The sequence below is a fragment of the Apium graveolens genome, unplaced genomic scaffold, assembly GCF_009905375.1.
Source record: "Apium graveolens cultivar Ventura unplaced genomic scaffold, ASM990537v1 ctg5279, whole genome shotgun sequence".
Lineage (NCBI taxonomy): Eukaryota > Viridiplantae > Streptophyta > Magnoliopsida > Apiales > Apiaceae > Apium > Apium graveolens.
The window spans coordinates 11,315-31,476 of NW_027418908.1; the positions used below are offsets into that span (position 1 = coordinate 11,315).

Consider the following 20,162-nt stretch of genomic DNA (forward strand, 5'->3'; position numbering starts at 1 on the left):
ACCACAGAAATACCACACATAAAAAACTTATTGCATGAACACACATCATGATCATAGCTGACACTCACCTGCAAAATTTAATCAAATGTAATAATCACCAACACAGAGTATACTATGTAATTAATGAAATATCATACAATTACCTTAAAGATTTTATCTTTCACTTTAACATCTCTGATTTCCAAACAAGTAATGCCGTCAATTTCTTCACTCATTTTCTTGATTTGCATATTCAAACAAGAAGAAATAATCTCCTCTTGAAGTTTATAAAAAATAGCTCTTGTAAACAAATCAGTAGCATCATCTTCAATGAACCACACTGAAACAGTAATTGGCAGGCTTGAATTGGACTCATGGTTTAATCTACGAGTTTCATTCCGCCGCTTATCCATAGCATTTTCAAACCGAAACCAGAATTCATATAAAGTACTCCCTTATCTATAAAACTGACTAAAGAAAAAATTCTCACTTTTAGACCGCGAGGTAGTTCTCATTTACCCAAACACAGGTTCACCTCAAAAATACGGAGGAATCCAAGACTTTCTAAGCGAATACATTTTTCCTAACCACTTGTTCCATTCAAGTTTAAACTCTTTCATAACTGATAACCACCCTGATTCAAACTCATCAGGCTCAATAGTTGAAGACCAGATAAATTTCTTCATCTTCTCCATAAAGTCAGTTTCCTTACACAATCGATTGCCAAGCTGACAAATAAATTACAGCAAATACAAAAATCAAACAATGAAATCACTTCAACAACTTAAAAACGATAAATAAAAGAAGCCAAAAAAGCCAAACAAAGAAAATCAATATTACCAACAAATAATATTATAGAAGCGAAATCAGTGATCATTTTCAAAGAAGATGGTATTGGTTAAAAAATATAAATCAATCTAACAAAAACAGTAACAACCAAATGCAATAAATCACCAAAATAAAAAAATAAATTTAAAAATTATCATCTAACATACCTTAAGAGGGGATTTCTGGATTATATGCCACATGCATAAACGATGCTTAGTGGCAGGATATTCATTGGTTGCTTTAAAAACTTCAGGAACAGCAGCTTTCATTGCATGACACTGGTCAGAACCATAAGAATATGATTATGCTTTATTGCTTCAAAAAATGCTGAAACGCCCATGTATAATGACTATTATCCTTCTTAACAAGAAGACATGCAGCAAATGTGACACATAGATCATGTTTATCCACACCGGTAAAAGGAGCAAAGATCATGTTATACCTGTTAAAATAAACACAAAATGGTCAAAAAGAATCATACAATTAAAAAAAAACCTAAAATGGTAGAAAATATACCGATTTGTATTAAATATAGCATCAAAGGATACAACATCTCCATTTAATTCATAATTTCTTCTAGCAGTAGCATCAGCCCAAAATAGATTCGTTAAATGACCCTCACAATAAATATCATATGCATAATAAAATGATTCACATGTCTCATGTAAAACTTTAAACTTTTCCAGCAATATCTGTGCATCAGCCTCACCAACATAACACCTTAAATCTCTATTAAAATTCTGAAAATCATGTACCGAAGCACCAATATTGCCATAACCACCAACATGTTCCTTCATCAAAGTAAAAGATTTACTAGTACCAATATTCACTTTAGCAGTATCAACAACATGTTAGCGCATACGATTAGTCATTTCTCTATTTGCTTTCAAAAATTGAAGACCATCTTCAGAAGCTAACGGATGATTGTGTTTTTCCTCAAACACAGCAATAACATACTTGTCGGACCAATACGTTTGAAAACACATATTGCTTTACATCCGCACCTCCCTGAAACAGTCCTCCTACGCTTAACAATTTTACTAGAACTTTGATCTAAATTTCTAGGCAGATCATTAAAACCAACTCTCCCACAAATAATATATTTTCTCAAAATTATTTCATCCCTATCATCTTTCATTTCAATATTCAACCTCACATTAAATCTAGACAACCTCCCATATTCCTTGTAAAATTCAATACCTTTTTCCAAACTATCAAAACTCTGATTAACCTCTGGTTTAGAAATATCACCACTATACTTTGGAATGTAATACTTATGACCACCATGTGTAATATTAAAACGCGAAATAGAAATCTCACTTTCAGATAAACTGTTACCGCCATTAGATACATAATCACCTACTAAACAGCTAATATGAGACGAATCACCGCAACTGGAACCTAAAAACATATAAAAAATTCAGTCATAACAAACTAAAATATATTAATATAGCATAATTAACCAACAATCACTAACAATACACTTGTTTACAATTACAAATAAAAAAGCAACATCAATGATAACAAATGTACCACATGTAAAATTAATTAATAACTACATTATCACTAATCGTAGTCAAATAATCAGTTAAGGCTTAAGACATAAGCAAATGACATTGATTCACATAAAATTATAATCACTAAAAAATACCAATAATAACTTACAAATTCAATATACATAAGAAATAAAACTACAAACGCACTACAATCAAAGTTAGCTCACAACACATAATCACTAATAATAGTCGAATAATCAGTGAAAGTAACTATTAAATTTTACATTTAAACTACTAAATCAACTGAAAGGTATGAAACACATAAAAAGAGTTTAAAACGCAAGTAATTACCTTAATTCATAGAAATTTTCAACAAATCTGAAGTAATCGTGCTTTAGAATATCTACGAAATCAATCGATTACAAAAATGAAAAGAAACAAGATATGAACTTAGTGAGCTCAGTGATAATCACGAAAAAGAAAAATTGAAGAAAGATAGAGAATGTACGGGATGCGGAAATTGATAGAGAAAACTTAGAGAGAGAAATAGTATAGAGAGAAAGAATAGAAATAAATGGTGACCTTGAAATTAATTAGACCATATAAATGTCTTCAAGGTTTTGAATTAATAACAAAATAAACGGATCGGATGAATCTTTGGGAAAAAAATAAATGGCTGTGATTTCATTCTACTTATATAATAAAAATTATTTTCATTTCAACAATTGCTTATATACATACATATATATATATATATATATATTGCTCAAATAAGAACTTCTTAAAATGAGAATTATGAGAACTTGTAATCTTCGTAGCTAAAGTTTGTAATTTTATAAAATTTAAAATTTTTACTTTGCACAAAATCATCAATTTCCGAATTCAAAATTTTACCTTTTTAAAAGTCAGTAATTTTAATTACGAAAATTCTTACGGTTTTCAGTTTCAGAAGTTCTCTTTAGAGCACTATCATATATATATATATATATATATATATGTGTGTGTGTGTGTGTGTGAACCTCAAATAAATTGTAATCCATAAAATAATAACCTCACTAAAATACTATTTTATGGAGTCCCAACATAATCAACACAATATATTTTTACATCTAATGAAGTAATACACTAGCTAAAATATTATATTTTCTCTAGTTTATAATCACTGCTTATACCTATATCAATCACTAGTTTGTAATTTTTATTCTAAAATTGGTTTGTATTAGAAAATTGTCGTGTATATATATATATATACTGTGGTGTGAATTTCAGTTCTCTTTTTTTTATTTCCTTTAATATATTTTGAAGAGATTTGAACCTGAGCAACATTTTAAACCTTTTCTTGTCAAGGAACTAGAAATGCTTATAACCTTTTTTTGCTAATTGTTTTGGACTAATTAACGTAAATCGTATTTTTTGTGGATCCTCGAACCAAATATTCTTTGAAATTTTTAGTCAACCAAAAGCGGACAGAACTTCGATTCAGCTAATCCATACATATCACACTTATATATTCAATCTAATATTTATTTTAGTATTTTTAAGAAGATATTGTTTGAACATCTTTTTATAATTTTTTTTAATAAAAAGGTATTGCTAAAAAGGTATTGCTCATCTATTAAATGCCATAATGAATTTGAGATTATTCTATAAGAAAAATGAAGGTGCTCTTGTCTTTATATTTAACCCTCCACCTGTTTATATCGAAAACTCAACTATTGAAAATTTAGCTTTATCCAAATTTCATTTCACGAAATCAATAGGAAAAAGATTTCATATGAAAAAAGAATTATCAATAAAAAATTTCTTGAATAAAAAAATCAAAATTTATTTTAAACCCCGATTTATTACACTAAACGAATTTTTCTAACCTTTCACTTTCCATTTACAATAACTACAATTTTTTGTTAAGAGTACAACCTTGAGCATAACCACTGGCGTAGCTAGAAATTCGAGCCACAAGTTCAAAAATTTTGTAAAGACCAAGATGAATGTAGAAAATAATTTAGAAATATTAACAAAATATTTATAATGAACAGATTCTACCATAATGCACAATGGTATGGGGTCAAATCACAATTTATTACTGTAAATCTATATTTTTAAAGGAGTCAAGGTAAAACTTATTTATTATAACTTTTTTCCTAATTAAATTCGAACATTCAAAATTTCTGTTTTTCAAATTTCAGTGGGGTCTGTTGCCACACACCCAATACGCCGGAGGATAACAAGTAACAATTTCGCCCAAATTTTACCAATTAAGCTGAGCCCATACTTCACCGCGATTAGGTTGAGTATGCGAATGCTATGTTTTTACTTTATTAATTTTGTGTATATTTTCTACTTTTATAGTCATGAATTTCTGTACCAGCAGAACATGTGAATTTTGTCTATGTTAGTCAATTTTAAAATCATAAAAACGATAAACTTTAACTTACGTGTATCGTTTTCTAAAATTCTTATCCAATTTCAAATAATGATAAAATTCTATTTTTATTATAATGCGAGTTCGAACGCAATAATATTTTACTTTATTGAGAAATTATGACGTACTCCTTAACTTTTTAAGAAAGATATTATATAAAAAAAGTCAATTTAATTATAATTTATCACAATGTTGGTCATGTACTAAATGCCCCTAGCTAGATCCCCTACGTTGTATATATTTAGGCACATTGGATAAATTACACCTACATCTGTATATTAGCCCATACACTCTCGAAATTTTGGTCCCATCACTATTGCATATACATTTCAATTCATTTCGACTGTGAGATATGGAGATTTCTAAGTTAAATAATCAAAACAATGGTTCTAACAATGGAAGTACTAGGGAAAAAATGGTGACCATTTTGGTGGTGGACGATGATAGAACCTGCTTATCTCTTATTGCTAGTTTGCTAAAGGGATGCGCCTATCGAGGTGTGTATATAAACTCTATTCATTTCTTGTTTATAAAATCTGCTAATAATTCATATTTTAATTGTACGAGTTAAAAATAAGAGGAAATTATAAAAAAATTTCAGAAGATTTGGTTCATTTTGACTGATTTTTAAATTACCATCTCAAATCTTTTGATATGGCATACTGATCTTTCTAGAATATAGTATCAGATGCAGTCATGGACTTTTTCTAAGATCTTTAGATTTTAAATGAGCTCGTTACTTAACAGATTTTACGTCTAATATTTTCTTGTTTTGTTTTCTCATAGTATTGACTGCCAAGGATCCTCTGGATGCTTTGCGCATCCTACGGACTGGAGTCATTAAGTTTGATCTGGTGGTATCTGATGTCCACATGCCAGGCATGGATGGGTTTGAACTACAAAGATGGATTCATCAAGATTTTCAATTACCGGTTGTATGTGAGTGTTACTATAACTGAATTTAAATTTCATTAATATATAAACGCACTTTATGAAAAATAGTTTTATCTAGTGCTATGTTAGGTATTTTTTTTATTACCGCAATTTTTTTGAACTGCATAATAAATTTTTTGTGCAATAGTAAACGATATTAAGAAGGCGGTTCAATCTTTTGGATTTTTTTTCCTCAATTTTAGTTGTACAGTTCCGTCAATGATCTTCACCAACAGACTAATCAAACTCTTGAAATTTTATTGTTAGTGATGTCAGGTGACAGAGAAGCTAGTAATCTATGCGAGGGAAGTCAGAGTGGAGCTTCCCTTTTCGTAGTTAAGCCCATTACTACAGAAGACATGAAATCAATATGGGATTTTGTGAACCAATGGAAAAAGAATCTAGCTAAAGGGAAAAACTTAGTATCTGATGATAGTTCTGCTAAGGACAATGAAGATGACACTGGTAATAAGTTATATGAAAAGAAATCGAAGCGAAAGCTTCAGATAACTGATAATGAAGATCATAATCATGGCAAAAACAGAGTTCTGAAAGACAAAGCTTTTCTAACAAAAAAGAACAAGCTTAATTGGACACCTTTTCTCCATGACAAGTTTGTAAGAGCTGTGCAGCATCTAGGGCCTCAAGGTAAGATGGTACATTTTAACAAGTCTTTCACTACAGTTTAATGATGTTGATTATGTCTCACATACTTGAATTGTCCGCGATGAATTTTTGTTGTAGGATCTATTCCGAGGAACATTGTTACCGTAATGAATGTGCCTCGACTGAGGAGGGAACAAGTAGCCAGTCACTTGCAAGTTAGTTCCTCCCCCCTCTTTTCTCCTTTTCTTCTGTGTGACGAGAATTTCTAATTCTGCTGTTCTAATGTCTTCTTTATTCTAATATTCGCAGAAGTACCGAATCGACCAAGAGAAACAGTCTGAAGCAGAACAAAATCCAGACTTGTTTAAAACACTCCAAAATGGGAAAAGGTGGTCCTCATCGTTTCTCAGCCATAAGGCACTACCTGGTTACGGACAAACTAAGCTACCAACCAATCCAGGTAATTAAATATTAGACACCATTCTGTCAGGCATTTGTTAACATGAATGAGCTTGGGTGGAAACTGTTTGATTTGTCATTCTACAGGTTTTCGCCCAAGTGGCCTAACAAACGGTACATATCCAAGTCTGATGTACCAACCACAAACACCAGAATTTTCCAGCACTGACAAGATTTGCAGTGGATTTAATTATGTCCAAACCTTGGCTACGATTCCCATGAATCAAAATGGCTTTTCTAAACAAATGCAGCCACCAAACTGCTATACTGGCAGTGGACAAGAAGTTTGCAATACATTTATTTCACAGAGAAATTTGACATCTTCTACATTGGATAATGTTCTCCCTGAGCAGCAATATGAACCTGCTGATCATAGTAACCTTTTCCTTGATGGAAGTACCTATCAATCAACTGATAAGGTTTAGTAAATTAACATAAATTTACGTTCTACTCTCTCTGATATACCACATAGTTTTTACAACTATTCAAACAAGTGTTTTAACATGTAGGTCATAAGTCAAGACTGCTATGTCGGAAACAAAGACATGGCATATGCTGAAAAGGTGCCCACAAACCTTATTGAGGTATATACTTAATGTATGGTAAATTATTTAGATATCGATATATTGCTGCGTGATTATATATATATTTCTCCTTTACGTGTCATCGCTTGTAGAACAACAATCAAGACCACTACTTGGGAAACAATGTTAATTTTGGAGATGCTTTTTTGGTAAACAATGACATGCCAAATGCTGACAAGGCACACATAAACTTTGATGAGGTACATACTTAATATATGTAAAATTATTTAGATATCGATATATAACTGCTTAATTGATTATCTTCAACTTTTTCCTCTACGTGTTATCACATGTAGAACCAAAATCAAGACTGCTATGTCAGAAACAATTTTGATTTTGGAGATGCCTTTCTGGGAAATAAAGACATGCCAAATGCTAACAAGGTGCACACAAACCTTGATGAGGTATATACTTAACATATGTAAATTTATTTATATATTGATATTGCAGAAAGGGTACTTAACGAACTAATTGTTCTTCTTTTGCAACTATATCTACTTCATCTTCCTATATCTACAGGGTACTGCATAATTAAGTACCATGTGTTAAAAATGAACATGAGTCTCTTATGCTCATCAACTTCAATGCTTAACTCATACTGTACATGTCACATATTATAGAAGCATGACAATGGATGCATTGCGAACTCAGCAGACAATACTGAGACTTCCAGTTTTGAATTGATACTATCCTAAACCCTAAACCCTAGCTTACAGTAGTAGCTTAGCAGTTCAAATTCTAAACTATATATTGAATGAATAAATCCTCTGTGAAATGTTATTAGGGAACGGATGATGACTTCTGGGCGCTTTTTTCTAAATTTATTGAAGGGGACAACTATCTTGACTTTTGAGTACTTCTATCAACCCCTGGTGGGTTGAAAAAACAAATTTTATGCTCGCAGTGACTGCGTAATGATCATCAAACTTTTGTGGGTTGAATAATTGTTTTGCTTAGTTTTACTCTGACGATTGTTTTTAAGATTTCAGTTATGTTACTTTAATTTTCAATTTAATATTTGAGACCTTATCGTATCTAGAAAATGGTGTCAAGTGAAAATTAGCTTTCTCAAAACAGACCACCTGATATGGCAGTTTCAGATCAGATCAGCTTGATTATACAATTCATATTTACTTCTTAATAGATATATATATATATAACTCTTCTTTACTAGCAATTGATACATAGCCTCAAACAGAAGCAACAATGTCAGATCAGGTGATGTTAAGGAGCCATTTCAACGGCATTTATATGTTCTCAAGTTTTCGATACATTATTCCTGGATGGTATCCAGGCATTTGATACTGGCTATGCTAGAATCGTGTAGAAAATGTTACAAAAAACTTATCCATTGATAAGTACAATATCAACTACTATGCTTTGAGATAGCCGTTAGGCCGTTGATAATTACTCGTATGATTTGACTTAGCCAGTTTTATGCTATGTGTTTTGCTTATCATCCAAAATACACATGATTCCTAACCTTTATCTACCATTTTAATCGGTTATCTTTCATACACTTAAGAAGCACCACTATAAATATTACCTTAGATTTAGAAGTAGCTAATTTTTGAAATTTAAATGCCTTAGGTAAGTCCAGAAATGAGGAGTAAAATGATATGAGAGAATAACCTATATTGCGGTATTTTAAAAAACTATATGAATTTAAAATGTGGCTTAGTACTTACACAAACTATCATATTATTTAAGATCAGTAATACATAATATTTGTAGGTGATTGAATAGCATAATCCAACCCTTCCACATGTTTACATCGAAAATCCAATAGTTAAAAAATAAATTATAGCAAGAACTTTTCAAATGAAATAAGGACTAATTATTAATATCTCCTCGTAAAAAAATATTCTTAACCCGCTGAATTACATTATTAGGTTTTTTCAGACTTTCAAAACCTTTACAATAAAAATTTAAAAGTAGAATTACGGCCCATATTTTACCGACTGGGCCGAGCATGTTAAAAAGATAATTTGTAACTCCCATGAACCAAGTATCTAGAATGTTTTAGTCCTAGACTCATTATCAGTGTTACTATATGAAACCAAGAGTCTTGAAAATTATTCATGTATCTAATTTATGAAGAATTCTAGGAGTCTAGATATATCCTTTTCCTGATTTCATCAAGGTTTATACCTAACAAATTAGGTATCACACCAACTCATATCTCACTCCTAAAAATACATAAATAATATCACTACTCTCATAAAATAGCATGTCAACAGTATTCCCATTTTCAATGGTGAAAGTTATGATTTATAGAGCATTCAAATGTGGACATTGTTTATGTCTTATGATTTGTGGGAATTAGTTGAAGAGGGGTACAAAGCAGCAACTCCGAAGGAGATAACTTCCTGGACAACGGCTAAGCAAATTGAATTAAAAATAAAAAAAAGGATGCAAGAGCTCTTCTCTTTATTGAAGGAGTCAGGAAAGCCATTTTTCCTCATATCATGAGTGTTGAAACTTCAAAAGAAGCATGGGATATCCTGAAGAAGTAATTCAAAGGATTCAATCACTTTGGAAAGAATTTGATAATTTGCAGATGAAAGAAAGTGAAACTGTCTCCGAATTTTTCTCCAAAGTTTGAACCATAACAAATCAGATTATAAGTTACGTTGATACCTTAGAAGATAAAAAAATTGTGATGAAAGTCTTGAAAAGCCTGTCTGCAAAATTTGAACATGTGGTAGCAGCCACTGAAGTTTCCAAATGCATTATATGCAACAAATAAATCATGAATCAAGAAATTGTAACTTTTGTTGTAAAAGATGCAAAATTCCAAATCAATCTCAGAAGTATTGTTGGTTTCAAAATAGAGACCATGCTAATTTCTCAGAATAGGATGGAGACGCGCAAGTTTTTTTTTATACATGAATGCACGACCGCAACAACACAACTGTTGGTATATTGACAGTGCTTGCAGTAATCACATGTCCGGAATTCAGAATTTATTTACAGAATTTGATGAAAGTCAAAAGTCTGAGGTAAAGATTGGAGATGGAAAGACTCTCAAAATTGAAGGCAAATAAGTCATTACCTTTCATTCAAAAGAAGGAAAGCTTTAAAAAATTACTGATGTTTATTATGTTCCAAAATTAACATAAAATCTGTTAAGCACTGGTCAACTAATGAAAAAGGGGTTTTCTCTAACATTTGATGATGAGCAATGTAGTATTTTTTATAAAAAAATCTAAAGTGGCAAAAGTTAAGATGATGCCAAACAAAATATTTCCATTAATTTTTCCACTACATGACATATTTGCTCTCAAAGTTGATAACGGTGACGATTCAATTTTATGGCACTTGAGATATGGACATCTCAATTTCAAGGGCCTTAAATTATTAAAAGACAAAATATGGTGGTTGGTCTACCCGATATCTCAAATGTAAATAAAGTTTGTGAAGGATGCATCTACGGAAAATGCAAAGACCGCCATTTCCAAAGACTGCTTGGAGAGAAAAAGCCTCGCTGGAATTGGTTCACTCGGATTTGTGTGAATCACGAACTCCGTCAATAAATGGCAGCACATACTTTCTTTTGTTCGTTGTTGACTATACAAGGATGATGTGGGTCTATTTTCTCAAGTAAAAGTCTGAGGCCTTCACTTATTTTCTACAATTTAAGGCATTGGTTGAGAAACAAAGTAACAAACAAATCAAAACTCTTAGAACAGAATGCGGTGGAGAGTACTTATCAAATTATTTTCAAGATTATTGAAAAGAGAAAGGTATTTGGAGGCAGCTAACAATCAGATACAACCCTCAACAAAATTGCGTCGTAGAAAGCAAAAATCAGACAATTGCCGAAATGGCAAGAAGCATGTTAAAAGGTAAAGGTCGTGCAAATAACTTCTGGGCCAAGGCTGTTAATACAACCATCTATATAGTCAATATCTCTCCAACAAAAGTTGTTTTTAATAAAACTTCTTATGAAGCCTTGTTCAGGAAGAATCCTGATGTACAAGGGCTTCGAGTATTCGGCTGCATTGCTCATTCTCACATTCCCGCTCAACGCAGAGAAAAGTTTGATGAAAAGGGAGAGAAACTTATTTTTCTCGGCAATAGTGAAGTGTCAGAAGGCTATCGTCTCTACAATCCAACTACAAGGAATATTAATATCTTACGAAATATGATTTTTGATGAAACAGGAAGATGGATTCTTGATGAAAAATCACCTCAATCACCTGCAACTGATGTTCCCTTATATACACTAGAATTCAATGAAGATTCTAGTCCTATAAAAGACTTGGAATTAATCGAAGGCACCACGAATATATCTGTTAGAAGAATTCGCTCAATCTATGATATATACGATTCTTGCAATGTGGCATTCTTTATTGGTTAACCCCAATATTTTGAAGAAGCTGCAAAAGAACAAACTTAGAGAAAAGCGATGGATGAAGAAATTTCAACAATTGAGAGAAATAATACGTGGCAACTTGTTGATCGTCCAACTAACAAAGACGTAACTGGAGTCAAATTGGTTTTTAAAATGAAATATAACGAGGACAAAAGTGTACAAAAGCACAAAGCTCGGTTAGTAGTGAAATGATATTCTCAACAGCCCGAAGTTGATTTCACTGAACTATTTTCTCTGGTAGTTCGAATGAAAACAAATTAGAACTGTTCTTTCTTTGCCAACTCAACTTCAACTACTAGTGTATCAACTCGATGTCAAGTCAGCATTCTTAAATGGCGAACTCAATGAAGAGGTTTATGTAGAGCAGCCTTAAGGCTACGTGATAAAAGAAAAATAAGATAAAGTTTACGTCTTATTAAGGATTTATATGGACTCCAACAAGCACCGTGTGCTTGGAACAACAAGATAGATGGCTATTTTCATCAAAAAGGTTTCCAGAGAAGAAAAAAATGAGCCATCCTTATATATTAAAAAATCTGGTACGCATGATTTTCAGATTACGTGTTTATATGTGGATGACTTAATTTACTTGGGAATTAATACTGATCTGGTAGAATATTTTAAGAATTATATGAAAGAAGAATTCAAGATGACTAACCTAGGCTTCATGAAATGTTTTTTGGGAATTCAAATGAAGCAATCAGAAGGAAAAATATTTTTGTCTCAAGAATGGCATGTTGATGGTCTATTAAAGAAGTTTCACATGAAATTTTGTAATCCAATAAAAACTTTGATGGGTACAAATCAAAAGTTACAACTTGATGATGGTTCAGACAAGGTTGATGAAAGACTTTATAGAAGACTTGTGGGATAACTTATATATCTCACAAATACCCGTCCAAATATAGTACAGTCAGTTAGCCTTCTCTCAAGATTTATATATAATCCAAGTTATACACATTATGCAGTTGCAAAACACATTCTGCGTTATCTTAAGGGTACAAAGAATCATGGTCTCAAATATATTCTTAATGCGTTATCTTAAGGGTACAAAGAATCATGGTCTCAAATATATTCTTAATGAAGATAATAGGTTGGTTGGGTATACTAATAGTGATTGGGGAGGATCATTGGATGATGGAATGAGTACATCTGGATATGTTTTCTTACTAGGAACAAATGTTATCCCTTGGTCATAAAAAAACAGAAAACAACAGCCCTATCTACGGCAGAAGCTGAATATGTTTCAGCAATAGAAGCATCATATGAAACTGCTTTGTTAGGATGAATTTTGTTCGATTTAGAGCAAGTTCAGAATGATCCAACTATTATTTATTGTGACAACAATGCAGCCATAACAATGACTAAATATCCTGTTTTTCATATTCAGACCAAGCATATTAAACTTCGTTATCATTTCATTCGAGATATGGTGCAAGACGAATACATTCGCTTGGACTACATTGGTACAAATGAGCAAGTTGCAGATATATTCACAAAGTCAGTCTCAAGTGATAAGTTCGCATACTTTAGAGATCGACTAAGAATTACAAATTAAGAGGGGATGTTAAAAAGATAATTTGTAATTCCCATTAACCAAGTATCTAGAATGTTCTGGTCCTAAACTTATTATCAGTGTTTAGTGTATGAAACTAAGAGTCTTGAAAATTATTCATGTATCAAATTTATGATGAATTCTAGGAAGAGTATAGATATATCCATTTATCTATATAATGCTGTAATATGCACATATGGAAGTCAGAAAAAAATATTCCTTTTTTTTATTTCATCAAGTTCTGTATCTAACAGAGCCCATACTTTACCAATTAGGTCGAGTTTTTGAGTGATATTATTTCGGTTTATAAGTTTTGTGCATATTATCGGTAGTCACATATATTCATTTTCACGTAAAATCCAACTTTTTGCTATTTCAGTCCATTTTCAAATTAAAAAGTGATAACTAACTTCCGAATCTTAGATTGAAATTCCTACATAATTAGTAAATTTGTTAAAATAAAATTATAAGACATGTTCTTTTGCTCAACAATTTTGACAGAGTGTTTAGAGATTGTGTCTTAATATAAAAAAATTAAATAAAATCTCACAAAAACTTCTTTCAACCTTGACTTTTCGGGAAAGGTGTCATACAAAAAAGTTAAAATTAATATAATTATTCACCATATTTTAGTGATAGAGTCGAGCCCGTGCTTCACCGATTAGGTCGAGACGTATATGAGTGCTATTGTTTTAATTAACAAGTTCTGTGCTTTTGTAGTTACATATATTCGTATCCACATGAAATCCGACTTTTTGCTATTTTCATCAATTTTCAAATAAAAAAGTGACAATTAACTTCCGAATCTTAGATCGAAATTCCTACACAATTAGAAATTCTGTTAAAACTAAAATTATAATAAATATTATTTTGTTGTACAACTTTGACGAGTGCTTAATATTGTGTCTTGATATAAAGAAAAATTAATTAGATCTCACAAAAAGTTCTCTTAATTGTGATATTTCGGGAAATATGTCATATTAAAAAAAATATTATTATAATTATTCACCATTCACATTCATGTCCCAAAATGCCCATACGTAGATTCCGACTTGCTCTGCATGTGGTATATATTTATGCATATTGGACACATAATTAGGCGCTACATCTGTTCTATCGAAATTCTGGTTCCGCTACTGTTGCAGATACATTTCAACTATCAACATGGAGATTTGCAAGTCAAATAACCAGAACAGTGGCTCAAAAAATGAAAGTACCAATGAAAATATTGTGGGTATTTAATCTAAACTCGAGTTAGTTTATATATTTTATTTTGTTGTTGCTTTGTTTGTTAGCTGATGTCTGTATCTGATGCTAAGAGTTGGTCGTGGTCATCAGGTGCTTAGCGTCATAATAGGAGTATTGGAGAATAACGTTAGTAGTTGAATATTTTTAGGAGTTCAGTTGGTTTAGTTCCTACTTTGTAGGACATGTTCTCTTTCTTTCTATATTAGTGTCTCAGTTTGAATGAATAATAAAATATCGTTACTTAACAGATTTTGCGTCTAATATTTTCTTGTTTTGTTTTCTCATAGTATTGACTGCCAAGGATCCTCTCTTGGAAATAAATATATATATATATATATATGTGTTTGTTTTGGAACTGGGAAGAAATATTGCAGCAATGTATTTTTCCATTCATCATAACCAGCGTACTTATACAAGACTCAATGTACAGACAAGATGCTAAAAACAGAAACTACAACTAATATCCTACAATTACTTAGTGACTATCCTTTTATTCCTCCTGAAAACTCTCAATTAACAATTAACCATTGCAACCAAATACTAGGTTACAGATCATGACAGCACGACCAAATCAATAAAATAAAATACTGAAATAACAGAATAAGTTTAGATTACTTTCCCAACATTCTCCCCTTTAATCTGAACTTATTTACGCAAATCTTTCACACCCAGTAGTTTCCTCATGCTCTCGGACTTGATTGTGTTGAGAGCTTTAGTCATTATATTAGCTCGTTGACTGTTCGTGACCACATGCTTGATTACAATCTCTCCCCGTTCAATACACTCCCGAACAAAGTGATAGCGAATGTCTATATGCTTGCTTTGTCCGTAAAAAACCGGGTTTTTTACTAGGTCAATAGCTGACTTGTTGTCGATATACAGTACTACAGGACCCACATAATTCCCAGTTAACTGTCCCAAGAGCTTTCTCAACCAAACAGCTTGGCACGCAGCTGCAGTTGCTGCCATAAATTCTGCTTCACAAGTTGAAAGTGCCACACACCTTTGTTTTTGCGAAACCCAGGTTATGAGACTCTCATTTATGTAGAAAACCATTCCTCCCGTGCTCTTGCAATCTTTAATACTTCCACCCATGTCACTGTCTGAGTACCCAGTAAGCAAGTTATTACCACTCTCCCTTGTATATACCAAGCCATATTCAACTATACCCTTCACATAACGTAGAATACCCTTCGCCGCATTTAGTGGAGTGTAGTTGGACATTCCATGAATCTACTAACCATCCCAACCGAGTAAGCTATGTCGGGTCGAGTGTGTACCAGATAGCGCAGACCTCCGATCATACTTTTAAACTGAGTGGCATCCACAGTTTTACCACATTCATCTTTCGTGAGACACTCCTTTGCATCCATGGGGAACTTTGTTGGGTTGCAATCCACCATCCCAGCCTTCTCCAGAATTTTCTTGGCGTACGCCGTTTGTTTAAGTTCAACAAAACCAGATCCTTGTGCTACTTCAATTCCAAGGTAGTAAGACAAATGACCCATATCACTCATTTCAAATCTTTCGCCCATTTGTTTCTTAAATTCCTTAATGACCGAAACTGATGTCCCTATCACTAAAAGATCGTCCACATATACGCCAATAATTAGTCTCTCATCACTAATCCCTTTTGTGTACACCTAATGTTCATACGGACACCTGTTAAACCCAAGTGATTCCAGGTTCTTACTCAGCTTGGCGTACCAGGCACGAGGGGCCTGTCTTAGGCCGTATAATGCTTTAATGAGTCTATATACGAGGTGTTCTTTATCCTTTATTACAAAACCATCTGGCTGACAAACATATACCTCTTCCTGAATATCACCATTCAGCAATGCTGTTTTTACATCCAGGTGATGCACCTCCCAGCCATGTTTTGCAGCCTGAGCTAGTAAAAGTCGAACCGTTTCAAGTCGATTGACGGGTGCAAAAATCTCCTCAAAATCCACTCCCCGTTTTTGCACATACCCTTTAGCTATAATTCTCGCTTTATACTTCACAATTTTGCCATTCTTGTCCCTTTTGAGCTTGTAGATCCATTTTAAGCCAATAGCTTTGTGGCTGGGGGGTAGCTCGGACAGTTTCCAGGTATTATTCTTTTCAACTGCGTCCATCTCTTGTTTCATAGCCAATCGCCAATTCTTATCCATCGCTGCTTGCTTGTAGTTCGATGGTTCATCCACACCCATGAGTAACAATTCTTCGTCTTCAAGTTCGATTGCCTCACTGGCATCGTATATTTCTTATAGAGTTCTGAATTTTCTTGGCTGCTCGGTGTTGCTTTCAGACTCAGAACTTGACATACTTTCCCCTGTTTGATCATTCGAACTCTCACTGCTTGGGTTTTGGTAGCTTTCTTCACTTGAGTTTTGACCATGTGTCACTGGTGTTTGTTCCCCTTCAGTTGTTTCTTCTTCTTCATCTGTAAACCTAGTCATCACAGAAAATGTACCAGTTCGAGCTTCTTCAACCTCACTGGTTTTCTCCCAGTCCCATGCCTTTTTCTCGTCAAATAAGACATCTCTGCTTACGTGTAATATTTTATTTTCGGGATCATATAACCTGTAGGCTTTAGTCCCCGGTTCTTTGCCAAGATTAATTACAACTTTACTTCTGCCATCGAGTTTTTTCGTGTATTGTGATGGTATTTTCATGTAGGCTATGCAACCAAAGACACGAACATGCCCAATGTCAGGCTTAGTCTTACACCAGGCCTCGTATGGTGTTACTCCAGACACGGCTCTTGTGGTAAGCGATTTAAAATGTACACTGAGTGTCGAATGGCCTCTCCCCATAACATAGATGGTAATTGCATCTGCTTCAAAAAACTCCGGGCCATCTCAACCACCGTTCTATTCCTTCTCTCTACTACGCCGTTTTGCTGTGGCGAGTAGGGGGCTGTATAATGTCAATTTATTCCTGCCCCTTCACAGTACGAGTTGAATGCCTTTGAGAAAAATTCTCCTCCCCTATCTGTTCTTAGTGTTTTGATTTTCTTCTCGGGGCTGTTCTCAATTAGGAGTCTGAATTTCTTAAACGTTTCAAGTACATCATCCTTGTTTTTTAACATGTAAACCCACATCACTCTACTATAATCATCTATCAACAAAAGAAAATATCGATTTCCGGCAGGAGTTGCTGGTGTAATTGGCCCACATAAATCACCATGTACCAGTTCCAAAACCTCCTTTGCACTGTAAGTAGCTTGAGACGGAAAAGGTCGCCTTGTTTGCTTTGACATTAAGCATCCAGAACACACTTCATTTTTCTGTTTAATCATTCGCTAGCCCCGCACCATCTGATTTGAGGACATCAACGACATCGCTTTAAAATTTACATGGCCAAGCCTAGAGTGCCAAAACCACGAGATTTCATCACACTTTGATAGCAAACAACTTGATTTCCTACTGTCTATAATGATTTTATACAACCTATTCATCGATCTCTTGACCTTCATTAATAACAAATTTTCTTTATCATAAACCCATAGATACTCGCCATTGAGAATCACCTTATTTCCTTCCTCCGACATTTGCCCAAGACTAATAATGTTATTGCAAAGAGTGGGAATGTAGTTTACCTCACGAAGAATTCTTTCCCCTCCATTTTTGCAGCATAGAATTACTGAACCCTTTCCCTTAATGTGCATGACAGAACCATCTCCAAAATTGGTACCCTGTAATGTTCTCGTCCAACTCTGCAAATTTAGATCTCTGACCCGTCATATGATTTGAGGCACCGTTGTCCAAATACCATAGATTTGAGTCTACTTGATTCCCCACATCACTTTTATTTAGTTTTGGCACTACTTTATCTTCATTGAGCAGCATCACTTTTTCATTATTTTCTTCAAACTCTGTCATTAGCAAAGCAGGTTCATCATCCTGCATCTGCACCATATTTACTTCTTCCTTCTGATCCTTATCTCGTCTAGGCTTCTTACATTCAGCCGCATAATGACCATATGCGCCACAATTAAAATACCGGACTTTACTCTTGTCACGCCAATTACGTCCGGACTCTCTACTTTGATATTCACTGTTACTCCTGGCTCTCTGGCTCAAGGACACATCGGCTCCACCCTTGTTGTTTTTCCGCATCCATTCCTCTCGCGTGTACAACAGCTTTCTTTCCTCCTTGTCTTTCTTGGTCCATTATTCCTCTGTGAGAAGTAACTGTCCTCCAGAGGTCTCGACTTGACCTCGTAGCCTCTCTTCATGGGCTTTAAGAGACCCAACAGTCTCTTCAATTGTCATCTCCTCCAAGTTGCCAAACTGCTCGATAGTTGAAGCAATTTGCAAGAACTTTGCAGGGACTGCTCGAAGTAGCTTCTTCACGACATATGCTTCCTTAATTTCTTCTCCCAACATTCGTATGTTTGTCACTAGTCCGGACAATTTCATGCAGAAATCATCAAGTGACTCATTGTCCTTCATGTTTAGAGACTCGAATTCAGATTTGAGGGTCTGAATTTTCGCCTTCTTAACACGATCGGCACCTAGACACATCGTCTTTATTGCTTCCCAAGTCTCTTTCGTCGTCTTTTTCTCCGCAACCGACAACAAGATGTCCTCCGGAATGCCCTGATACACAGCGGCAAGTGCAACCTTGTCAGTTCTCTCCTCAATCACTATTTTCGGATCCTTAGGCTCAATTGCATCCCACACTCTGTGCGCCTCCATAAAGACTTTCATTTTTAAACCCTACACCGTGTAGTTTCCTCGATTCAACATAGGATAGGTCAGTCCGATCTCTTTGGTTTTGCTTGTCTCCGTCTTATTGTCCTTTGACATCCGTTAATTCACTATGGCTCTGATACCAGATTCTTGGAAATAAATATAGATATATGTGTTTGTTTTGCAACTGGGAAGAAATATTGCAGCAATGTATTTTTCCATTCATCATAACCAGCGTACTTATACAAGACTCAATGTACAGACAAGATGCTAAAAACAGAAACTACAACTAATATCCTACAATTACTTAGTGACTATCCTTTTATTCCTCCTGAAAACTCTCAATTAACAATTAACCATTGCAACCAAATACTTGGTTACAGATCATGACAACACAACCAAATCAATAAAATAAAATACTGAAATTGCAGAATAAGTTTAGATTACTTTCCCAACATCCTCTGGATGCTTTGCCCATCCTACGGACTGGAGTCATTAAGTTTGATCTGGTGGTATCTGATGTCCACATGCCAGGCATGGATGGGTTTGAACTACAAAGAAGGATTCATCAAGATTTTCAATTACCGGTTGTATGTGAGTGTCAGTATAACTGAATTTAAATTTCATTAATATATAACCGCGCTTTATGAAAATAGTTTTATCTAGTGCTATGTTAGGTATTTTTTTGATTACCGTAATTTTTTTGAACCGCATAATAAATTTTTTATGCAATAGTAAACGATATTAAGAAGGTGGTTCCTCGGTTTTTAGATTAGTTTTTCAAATGATTAGTATCAATCTTTTGGATTTTTTTTCCTCAATTTTAGTTGTACAGTTCCCTCAATGATCTTCACCAACAGACTAATCAAACTCTTGAAATTTTATTGTTAGTGATGTCAGGTGACAGAGAAGCTAGTTATCTATGCAAGGGAAGTCAGAGTGGAGCTTCCCTTTTCGTAGTTAAGCCCATTACTACAGAAGACTTGAAATCAATA

At 33.8% G+C, this 20,162-nt stretch overlaps 3 protein-coding genes across 3 annotated transcripts; 1 reads left to right on the forward strand and 2 right to left on the reverse strand.

Moving 5' to 3' along the window:
* Positions 1-515: 515 nt before the first annotated feature.
* On the reverse strand, positions 516-5,036 carry LOC141702551 (protein FAR1-RELATED SEQUENCE 5-like). The gene is made up of 6 exons (XM_074506216.1): positions 5,015-5,036; positions 1,765-2,208; positions 1,324-1,636; positions 1,174-1,249; positions 975-1,085; positions 516-707 (listed from the first exon to the last, which is right to left on the reverse strand). Exons 1-6 carry the CDS (start codon positions 5,034-5,036, stop codon positions 516-518), a joined length of 1,158 nt encoding a protein of 385 aa, XP_074362317.1.
* A 41-nt stretch (positions 5,037-5,077) lies between these two features.
* Positions 5,078-6,533, forward strand: LOC141702552 (two-component response regulator ARR12-like). Its single transcript, XM_074506217.1, has 4 exons — positions 5,078-5,222; positions 5,512-5,660; positions 5,862-6,306; positions 6,403-6,533. Exons 1-4 carry the CDS (start codon positions 5,078-5,080, stop codon positions 6,531-6,533), a joined length of 870 nt encoding a protein of 289 aa, XP_074362318.1.
* An 11,241-nt stretch (positions 6,534-17,774) lies between these two features.
* LOC141702553 (uncharacterized) lies at positions 17,775-18,591 on the reverse strand. The gene is made up of 2 exons (XM_074506218.1): positions 18,301-18,591; positions 17,775-18,188 (listed from the first exon to the last, which is right to left on the reverse strand). The coding sequence occupies exons 1-2, from the start codon at positions 18,589-18,591 to the stop codon at positions 17,775-17,777; spliced, it is 705 nt and encodes a 234-aa protein (XP_074362319.1).
* Positions 18,592-20,162: the final 1,571 nt, after the last annotated feature.

Coding starts and splice junctions, on each gene's coding strand:
- LOC141702552 (XM_074506217.1), top strand. CDS start 5,078: ATGGAGATTTCTAAGTTAAATAATCAAAACAATGGTTCTAACAATGGA. Junction 5,223..5,511: donor AAAGGGATGCGCCTATCGAG/GTGTGTATATAA, acceptor GTTTTCTCATAG/TATTGACTGCCAAGGATCCT. Junction 5,661..5,861: donor AAGATTTTCAATTACCGGTT/GTATGTGAGTGT, acceptor CCTCAATTTTAG/TTGTACAGTTCCGTCAATGA.
- LOC141702553 (XM_074506218.1), bottom strand. CDS start 18,591: ATGCGGAAAAACAACAAGGGTGGAGCCGATGTGTCCTTGAGCCAGAGA. Junction 18,189..18,300: donor TGCTGCTCAATGAAGATAAA/GTAGTGCCAAAA, acceptor CTAAATTTGCAG/AGTTGGACGAGAACATTACA.
- LOC141702551 (XM_074506216.1), bottom strand. CDS start 5,036: ATGGGACCAAAATTTCGAGAGT. Junction 1,250..1,323: donor GCTATATTTAATACAAATCG/GTATATTTTCTA, acceptor TTATTTTAACAG/GTATAACATGATCTTTGCTC. Junction 1,086..1,173: donor CATTTGCTGCATGTCTTCTT/GTTAAGAAGGAT, acceptor GGTTCTGACCAG/TGTCATGCAATGAAAGCTGC.